The 10,330-nt window shown below is 30.7% G+C and overlaps 1 protein-coding gene across 2 annotated transcripts; it reads left to right on the forward strand.

Annotated features, from left to right (window-relative positions):
- On the forward strand, nt 1-4,608 carry LOC106764029 (zinc transporter 4, chloroplastic). 2 transcript variants are annotated; one of them, XM_022782495.1, is made up of 4 exons: nt 1-207; nt 295-334; nt 940-1,547; nt 3,926-4,608. In XM_022782495.1, the coding sequence occupies exons 1-4, from the start codon at nt 193-195 to the stop codon at nt 4,379-4,381; spliced, it is 1,119 nt and encodes a 372-aa protein (XP_022638216.1). In that variant the 5' UTR covers nt 1-192; the 3' UTR covers nt 4,382-4,608. The 2 variants fall into 2 exon arrangements, with proteins under 2 accessions (XP_022638216.1, XP_014503715.1); XM_014648229.2 differs by having other exon boundaries at nt 943-1,547.
- The last annotated feature ends 5,722 nt before the right edge of the window (nt 4,609-10,330 follow it).

The raw sequence follows: 10,330 nt of genomic DNA on the forward strand, positions 1-10,330 counted from the left end.
CTTCAGTTGCGAAGTCTGTTTCTTCCCAACGACGACGTTCACTCTCACTTCATTTAATTTCAGTATTCCCACCACAGTCCACACGCACAGCACGTGCCCGCTGGCTCCAACAAAGTCATCTTCTTCTTATTTCTGTTTTCCCCCAAAAGAAAACTCAGATCAGATTAAATTCCATAGACGCTATCTTTCTCCATGTTTCTGATTCAGGTTTCTTCTTCATTCTCTCTTTTCCATTTCTAACAGTTTTTTTTTTTTTTTTCTCTTATCCATCGTTCTTCCCTTCTTCTTTTTCAGGATCTCTTCTCCCTCCCGCGCCTCCACCACGTCATCTCAGGTACTCCTCTTCCCTCTATTTTTATCTTCTTCACACCTTAATTTTCACCACAGCTCATTCAGCTTCAATTCCTGCAATTAAAACCACAAATTACAGTTTCCTCCTCTTAATGCACCAAAATCTTTAATAAATTAACCTAAAACTATAACAGTCTCTCATTTTACTTGCTAATGCCTCAATTAAATCAACGGCTACTTCATTTCACAAATTAAATCGATTCATGCGCTCATACTAATGACTGAATTAAGCACGAAAATATCACATATCACATATCAACCAGTGCATATATATATGTGTGTATATATATAATATGAGATTATTTTAATTTAATTACTGTTCTCAATTTTGTATCGAAAGTGAAGTAGTTCGTATAAATAATATTTTTGTGATCTAATTTTAGTTTTGAATTGAATTTGAACTTTGTTTGTATATGTGTCTTAAATATTGCTTTTATTGTTGGATGGTGTGATGAATACTCTTATTTTGTAATTTTGATCCGTTTGAACTTTATTGTCTTATGCGGAGATGTATATGATTTTGAAAGAAAAAACGAGTCTAATTAGCTGTTGTAATTCGGCTATTTGTTTGTGTTTTTTTTCTCGAAGCAGAATCGGTTTTGCAGTCTCTAGGCGAGTCGGTTACGAGTTCGAGTTGCAAAAGCACGGAGTTGGAGCAATGTCGCGACGAGTCAGCGGCGTTGGTGTTGAAATTCGTGGCGATGGCGTCGATTTTGTTGGCCGGATTTGGAGGGGTCGCGATTCCGCTAGCGGGGAAGTCGCGGCGGTTTCTTCGGCCGGATGGGGATGCCTTCACGGCGGCGAGGGCGTTCGCGGCGGGGGTGATTCTCGCCACGGGGTTTGTGCACATGCTGAGGGATTCGTGGGAGGCGCTAGGAGACCCGTGTCTGAGAACCTACTGGAGCGCGTGGGCGAAGTTTCCTTTCACCGGTTTCTTCGCCATGGTTTCCGCGCTCTGCACTCTCCTCATTGACTTTATGGCGACTGCGTACTACGAGCGGAAGGAGGGGCGTGGACGTGTGGAGCGTGCGAAGGTTGTTGAGTGTGGGAGTGACGAGGAGGCGTTGTTGGAAACGGGTATAGTGGAGGTTAAGGATGTTGGGGGAGAGGGAAGTCACGCGGTGCAGCGAACACACTCCCACTCGCATCACCGTGATGATGTGGAAAGTACGGTTCGGCACGTCGTGGTCTCACAGGTAATTTACCATTCCTTGTTTGTTTGCTTATCTAGTATTAGTTAAAATTTGTTAAAAATTAAATATAATGGGAAATTTCTTAAATAAGAAACCAAATATACAAAAAAATATATTTTTTATTAAATTTTAAGTAGTAATAAAGGGTACATTTTAAAAGAGGGTGTTATAAAATATGGTGGTAACGTTTTGCTTTTTAAATTTGTTTGATTTCAGAAAAGTTAAAAATAATAATTGGTCGTGTTTCAGTTTTGTTTTTTCTGAATATTTTTGTTACTTGTCCGATCATACTATGTACTGTTGTTTCAAATTGTTTTTCTTTTGGAAATTTACTTGCTTTCCTTCATTACTATTATATAGCTCAGAAATAGCCTGGTACTTCAAAATTAAGTTATAGGATGGTAAACGTTATTTTGAGTAAAATTATTTTACGAATTTAAAGATACTTCAAGCAGAACAAATATTAGATAACTCTCTGAACTAAGTATTATAGTATTAATAATATTTTTATACATCATAGTATATAATTGAATAAGATTAAGAAAAAGAGGAGTGTTAGATACTCTCTGATACATTCTTTTACCCTATTTATTATCAGTGGGAATCACAAAAATTGTAAGTACAACTTCTTATTTAGTAGTTCTTACACCTGATTTTATCATTTTTGAATCAAATTTGTTTTGTAGAGGAGTGTGCCACTGTCATGAGTCTCTGCTATAGAATATTGATGCTAATACTACTCATTAAAAAGCATGTTATCAATGTGCTTTAATTAAATTTAAAAGTTTTAATTTTAAATTGATTGTTTTTGAAAAGAAAAAATTAAAAGAAGTTAAAAAATAAAAAGGACTTTTTGGGATAAATTTAAATTTTTATATTAAGAATTTATTCTCTCACTGGTAGGAAATTGAATTTTGTTTTCAGCTAACACAGGCACTTTTAAGCTTAAAAATATTTTGTTTTTAAGAAAAATTATTATTAATAAGTGATTATTATGTATGGTTACTAGGGCAACGGATGTAATAAAAAACGTTTTTGTAATTAAATTTTCCTTTTAGTGTATCTGAATATATCTTCAAGTGATGTAATAAATGTTTTTAATATATTTTTTGTTTCTGTTTTTGTCTTAATTTAAACAAACATCTTAAATATATAATAGTGATTTTGCTATTAAAAAAATTATATTTATAAAAAAAAAGGTGAAACAAACTCACACAAAAATTCACCGTGAAACCAATGGAGTTATTTTCAATTATAAATAAGGTTCTTGAAACACACTTTTCCAGTAAATATTTATTATTGGTTAAGATTATTATAAGTTATAAAATTGAAGAGTATTTAGTAAAAGTTAGACAAAAGAAAAGTTGTAAGTTTAATAAATTTTAACTAATAAAATATATCTTAAAAATGTTTTAAAGAATATATTCCGTACACTTTCGTGAAAAAATAAAAGAAAATTGAAACACAGTAATCCAGTGGTTAGCAATCATTCGGTGGACATTGCGTAGAAGAATCATTTTGGGTTGCTTGGTCTATAGTGTATCGAGTCCTAAAGTACGTCCACCAGTTTTTGTTTACTTTTTGAGTACATAAATGGATGGACCAGCCGGTTCAAAACGAGTGGACCTGACAATGGAATCAATTATTGTTTAGCTGAACTAATTTGGTTTGAAGGTTTGAAAATAAAATCATTCATCTACCTTTTCACACGCCGTTTTACTATGATGTCTAAACCGTTTTACACTTCCTTTTATAGTGTCTGCTCATATTTTAGTATATTATTTTTCTTATACCTTACTCTACACTAATGAAATCATCTAACACTTCTCTTTATCTGATCCTTTTCTTTCTCGTATCACCCATTGCATATGCCATTGTTCTCTCTTCCCTACCACCCAACCTTAAATCAAAAAGATTTGAAAAAATAATTCTTCTCTACAGTTTAATTTTTGAGCTGTCAACTTGACAATAATAACCAATATAAGACTTTTCAAATAACTATTACAAAATTAAAAAATTTTATCAAATATGGTAGGATGTAGCGTATTAATTTTATTTTCATTAATTCTTTTTAATTTATTATGAGAAATATTCGATGTGCACTTTATCTTAATACCCACTATCATTAACTTCAATTGTTAAAAAAATACCCCAACAAAATTTTGTGGTTTACTTTTTATTTTTATTTAATGACCCTGACTTAAAAGTTTTGTAGTTTGTAATGATGTAAAGAAGTAGTAGTGTCTGCTAGTAAAATACCATGGTTTATCTAAAAATTCTGGAATAAAGGGTGCATGAAAATTGCTTAAGTTTGATGTTGATTAATAAATAATAAAGAATTAACAAATTATTCAAATTGCTGACGTCCAGCTTGTATCTAGGTATTGGAGCTTGGGATTGTATCTCATTCGATGATAATTGGGCTATCTCTAGGAGTTTCGCAAAGCCCTTGTACCATGAGACCCCTAATTGTAGCATTATCGTTCCATCAGTTCTTCGAAGGATTTGCACTTGGTGGATGCATCGCCCAAGCCCAATTCAAGACCTTGTCAGCAACAATTATGTCATGTTTTTTTGCACTAACAACGCCCCTAGGTGTTGCCATTGGGGCTGGTATTGCTTCAGTTTTTAACCCTTACAGTCCAGGAGCACTCATCACTGAAGGCATCTTGGACTCTTTCTCAGCTGGGATTTTAATGTACATGGCTTTGGTGGACTTAATAGCCGCAGAATTTCTTAGCAAGAAAATGCATTGCAACTTCAGGCTTCAGATTACATGTTACTGCTTGCTTTTCCTTGGAGCTAGCTTGATGTCTTCACTCGCAATTTGGGCATGAGTGATACTTTTCAACGTTGTAAATTATCTCAGGTAATATCCTTGTATAGCTTTATTGTTTTTATTGTTCTCATATACCTATCTATAACTAATTAAATCAAGAAAAATATATAGATTGCTAAAAAGGGCGTGTTGACAATTGTAACATTACATCATGTGTGGTTCTAATTGTGACCCCACTCAAAATGTATCTCACAATTTTAATTTAAAGCATGCAACTGCACTCAATTAATACTGTCTGATGTCAGGCCTCCATCAGAATAAAGTATGGTCAATACTATTTATTTAATATGAAAGTTGTTTGCTGTAAGTTCACATTTGGACCGAGTTTTCTTTGAATTATTGGAACGTCAGTATTTACGATTTTATTTAATGCCATTTTACCAAATAGTATTATAACATTAACTAATTAATTAAAATTATTTCTTAATCTCGTTTGCTGTCCTTTTTGCATCTGGCAAAGTGTAATAACAGGCAATAATATATAGTAGTGTTCTGATGCCAGGTAAAAGTTCTTGTATAAAGTTATTCTTGTGTCACTCACCAACAATGCGTGAGTGTACCATAACAAAATTCATCAAAGATATATGGTTACTTTCTTGTTGAAAGAGTTAATATTCTTTTCATATATATTTTTGTTTCATAATCTCTTTATAGAACATTAACAAAATTTAAATTCAATCATGGTGCTTTCGATTTGTTTGTTTGTGATTTTAGTCGTCTTGTTTTTTTATACCATATTAATCTCTAGAGTTTAGAAAATTCATTATTTTGTTCTAATTCTCGGTTTTGTATGCATACTATTTCTTTTATTGTGATTAAACTAAACATATTCATTGGTAGTACAATTAAGAAAAGTCCTGTTAATTAAAACATAACATAAATCATATGCAATTTAAGGATTGTTCCAGAATTCTAAATATTTAACATAAATCATACACTACAAATTAGTTGATTGCCTCTTATGGTCAATGTTGGATGTATTTGACAAAAGAAATCAATTCCTTAATTCCATAATCAGTGTCTTTCTTAACTTATTTGTACTTTAGATCAACTTCAACTTGTGAGCTACCTTTGCGCCTCAATTATACACTAAATAAATCAATTAATCATTTTCAATTGCACTCACTAAATTTCACCTAATAACAGTGATAAAAAATAATAAATTATTTATAATATTTCTTTTCTCAATTAAAATTTCTGTACTCCATGATAAAAAATAATGTTAATTAAAAAAATATATATTATCATTCTTCATAAAACATGAGAATGAAGAGAAATGTTTTTGTATACTTAAACACATGATTCAATCAAAACCACCAGTTTTGAAGTATTCTTCCAACCCATTCACAATCTAAATGATCCTCATCATTAAACAAGTTTTTTCTCTTCTCATTCTTTTCTTCTCTGAACCTAAACAGTGTTTTGCTGTTATCTCCTTTCTCAGTCATAGCCACTGTAGCCAACCTGTTTCTTGTCTCTGCAAACTTTCTTCTGCAACTAACCTTCATCCCTGTCGTGGTAGATGATTTTGAACCGGAAATCAAAGTCCCACAGCTCTCATTCTTGGCTTCATGATTGAAAATAGTAGAAAATGTCATCTCTTTGGACAACTTTTGCATCATCTCTTCTACCTTCTCTTCTTGGAAACAAAACTTCCCAGGTTCTTCTTCCTTGTCAAGTTCATCTGAAATCTCTTGAAGCTTTCTGGCTATAACTTCTTCTTCTTGTGTAGAGTTCGGAGTCTTCTCCATTAAAAGGTTGGTGCCAAAGGGTGAGAGAAAAAGTTGATATAAGATGATAAATCATGCTTTAATCACGCAAGCTGCATTCATTCACGCCATATTGATTAAATATAGACTTGTTAACTCAGAAATTTGCATAGTTTAATTATAAAGAGTTTATAACAGTTAAATTGGATTTCTTAAAAAGTTAACAAAAATAGATTATGATTTAATTTAACTGGGACCATCATAGTTTGACTTGTGGTTTAAATAGATTTAAGTTTAAGATTTAATCTATTTATAAAGTAATAGTTATATTCTTAAATATATATTATAATTTATATATGAAATAATTATAACTATGATTAAAATTAATTAAATTAAATATATATATATATATATATATATATATATATACACTTAATTTAAATATTATTTATTTACTTTTTAAAATAGGGTAACACCAATTTATTTGACGCTTATGTAGATCCAAGGTCCATGACCCAATTTTCATATTTTTAATCTGTAGTAGTTATTGGGCTTAAGTTTTCTAACCATGGACTTTCTTCCTGCACCCATTGTTTTCGTCCTGCACATTCAAATTTTTCCTGTGATTTCCATTTTATCCTCCTCTTATTATATGTTAAATAAAAATGTCTTTTTCTTCCTCTCTCTCCCAAACTGAACTTTCATCCCCCAAAACTGAAACCCTTCTTCTTTCACCTAACCTTTGACATTGAAGAACCAAATGGGTTTTGGTTGCAAATGAACCGGATTACTTAATTCAGGTAACATTTTTGGTTTACTAGATTACATAATTTGGTTTGGCTTACCAGATTCATATAATAAACCAAATTTTCTAATTTGGAATAACACTAAAATCCTGAAGATGTACTGTGAAATAGATCATAAAATCCAGCTAATACCTTAGATAGTGTAATTACTGAATTTTAAAATTTAAAATCCAGTGTTTGGATACGGGAAAATGTAATTAGATTTTGAAATTTATTAAGTTTTTCTCTAATCTAAAAGTGTACACCAAATTTTGAAATATAGTAATTAGACCTCCAAAATTGTTCACTGCATACTTTTCTCGGATTATTTGGATTCTGAAATCCGTTAGTTACATCCCAAAATTGTTCATATCAGATTTTGTAATCTGATTAGTTTTTCGAGATGTGGTAATTCAAATCGGATTTGGTAATCTGGGCATTCCGGATTAAACATAGTAAGCATTTTTTATTTTTTATTTACGTTTGTTTATTCTATTTGTTCATTCATTCATCACTCAAATTTTTCCTTCACACATCTTTCCTAATTCTAGAACACACGGTTAGTAGATATTTATTGTTTTTTAATAAATAGTCAATCAATTGACAGAGTCTTTTTTAGGGGAGATTAGCTAAATATTAGTTACTTATTTATCAATTTAATGTGTAGTAGGTCAGTTTATTTGTTTTGCTGTTACCTTGCTCACTAATAATAACGTATCACTCTATGCAATGAATAAAAATTTAAGTAAGCATATTTTCACATAAATCTTAATTATCTTGTTCACAATTTGGTGCCAAGCTTCTTCAAAGGGCCTGAATCAAAAAAATCATTAGGAAATCTGGTGAAAACATGCTAGAAAATGCCATTACTGCAAAAAAATTTCGATCCATGACAACACAGTTAAATTATGTAATATGCTCAATTGATGAATCTAACAACATTGAAGCCATGACCATAGATGAACTGCAAAGTAGCTTACTGGTTCACAAACAGAGGATGTTGATGGTTGTAAAGGAATAACATGTTTTGCAAACCGTGACAGATGATAAAAGTGAGAGAGGAAGACAATCATTCAACAAAGTTGAAGTTGAATGTTATAAACATCACAAGCTAGGGTACTTTCAATATGAGTGTCCCATATGGGAGAATAATGCAAATTATTTTGAAGTTAAGGAGGAACAAAAGGATGAGCCATTGCTGATTGCATCTATATATTTCAAAGAAGAAAAAGGCAAGTGGTTTTTAGACACTGGGTGCAGTAACCACATGAGTGGTAACTAAGATTGATTCTCATATTTGGATGAGAATTTTCATTACATAGTGAAGTACATGAGCATAATGCCACAAAAGATTAACAAAATGCTGCAAAAAAATGGAAAAAAAGTTGTAGAGCAATCTGAAAAATTACTGATGAGCCTTATCTTCCATCTCATGCTACCATAGATGAAAGGCCCAAGAGGTATAGGAGGGAACCAATTTGGACTGTTGATTATGAGAGGGGAAATTGTTTATCAGATAATGAAGACAATGCGATGATGGTGATAAAAGATTATCCTGTGACTTATGACAAAGTTGTCAAGACATGGAGAGATGTAATGAAGAAGGAGATCTTAATTGTCTTGTTCATACACACGACATTGTTACCCTCATTCACCAACACTTTAGTCATCTCCATCCTCCAACTCACTGATGCATGGAACACAAACAAAGACACCACAGCCTCCATCATCAACTTCTTCCTCCATTTGTATTCAACTTTGAACACTAATACAAGGAAGAAGAAGCAGAAACGAAAAAGAAAAATCAATAGGAGAACATGAATCACGAATTGGAATGAAAATAGAGGATAGGTAAACGGTAGAATTGAAAAAAATAGGGGTGCAGGAAGAAGTCCCTCTAACAATTAACCTTAATAACGTAATCTATTTGGAAGTTTGCTTCCTGCATTCTCAAAATGGCTACTGCACCTCCAAAGTAAATTGGAAAAGACAAAAATACCCTTGTGATACAAGTTACTTGCAATCCTACTCCTCCACTGTCATTGCTACCGAGCTATTGAATGGGAGTGTTGTGTTTTTTCTTTCAGAAATGACTATGTTTTCTTAAAGAACTGCATTATTGGATATGTGTGTGCAAATTATGATTTTAAATAAATCAATTCATGTCAAATTAAATTTATCTGATAAATTTTAAAGTTGTATTAGTTTAAAAACATCAACTCTTGTCAATACATAATAAATAAAAGTATGTTAGATCTTTCTATTAAATATGTATTACGAAATACTAACACTTGATTTATTGTAAGTATTTTTATTTGACATATGAACCCAACTCCATAATTTAAGGTAATTTTATTGAACAAATGATTGCAAAAAAAATATGTAACAATGGTGAAAAATGAATCTCACAATTACAGAAATATTAGAAATCTTTTTTTACTCTATGATGTCTTAATCTATATGATTTTGATTATTAATAAAACAAGAATATCTCTTTTCAATAATGAATTCTTATACTTAATACTTATGTTTAATACTATAAATTATAAATTAGTTCAACATCTACATCTTAGAAATCTAACTCATTTAATATAGTATAATGATATTTTGACAACATTTTAACATCGTATAATTTTTTGATTAGTTCATGTTAGTGTTTATGATTATTATCATTGATTGTAGAATAATTTTATATTAATCACATAATGACACAATGACATTAAAATCTTATAAAAAAATGTTGTGAACTTTAATTTAATAAACAATATACTTAATTCCAATTCACAAATTCAAATGAAACTTTTAATAATTAACTATACCACAAACATTTATACACGAACACACATGCAAAATACTATTTTGTTTACATAAACTTTTTTTTTTTCTATTACACTTTTTCAGTTAAAATATTCGAGCGTCGTTATCTTTTTATAATCCATCATGATTTCATTTTATTATAATTAATTTGATTTAAGATGATTTATTAACATTAAGAGTACATTTTTTTTTTTAATTTGGAATCATAAACTCATATCATTAATCACAGTTTTTCCTTTCTGTATTACTTTTTTATTTCTGATTTTATCTTTATTATTGTTTTGAGTCTTAAAGGTATACGGTCTTAACACGCTTCTGTGTATTCTCCTTTCTACTCTTTTTCAAACCAATGAAGAAAGACGAAGCCGTATAAAGCCAAAGAAGCAATACATCTCTCACTTATCACCAATGTTTCTCATCAATCATAAATTTGTAAATAAAAAGTTTTAAATTTGAGTATTGTAAATAAAAAAATTAAATATATTTTTCGTCTTTAAATTATTATAAAAAATCATATTTCATCTTTAAATTATATTAAACATTTAATCTTAAGTAATATAATACATCTTCCCGAACAACATATATGGAGTATTATGTGACAAAAAGATTTTATATTGAGCTATAGTATTTAATATA

Source organism: Vigna radiata, chromosome 6 (genome assembly GCF_000741045.1).
Source record: "Vigna radiata var. radiata cultivar VC1973A chromosome 6, Vradiata_ver6, whole genome shotgun sequence".
Lineage (NCBI taxonomy): Eukaryota > Viridiplantae > Streptophyta > Magnoliopsida > Fabales > Fabaceae > Vigna > Vigna radiata.

Excerpts from the sequence above, each read along its gene's own strand:
- LOC106764029 (XM_022782495.1), top strand. Across the intron at positions 335-939 it reads CCTCCACCACGTCATCTCAG|CAGAATCGGTTTTGCAGTCT; the intron begins GTACTCCTCTTC and ends TTTTTCTCGAAG. Across the intron at positions 1,548-3,925 it reads GGCACGTCGTGGTCTCACAG|GTATTGGAGCTTGGGATTGT; the intron begins GTAATTTACCAT and ends GCTTGTATCTAG.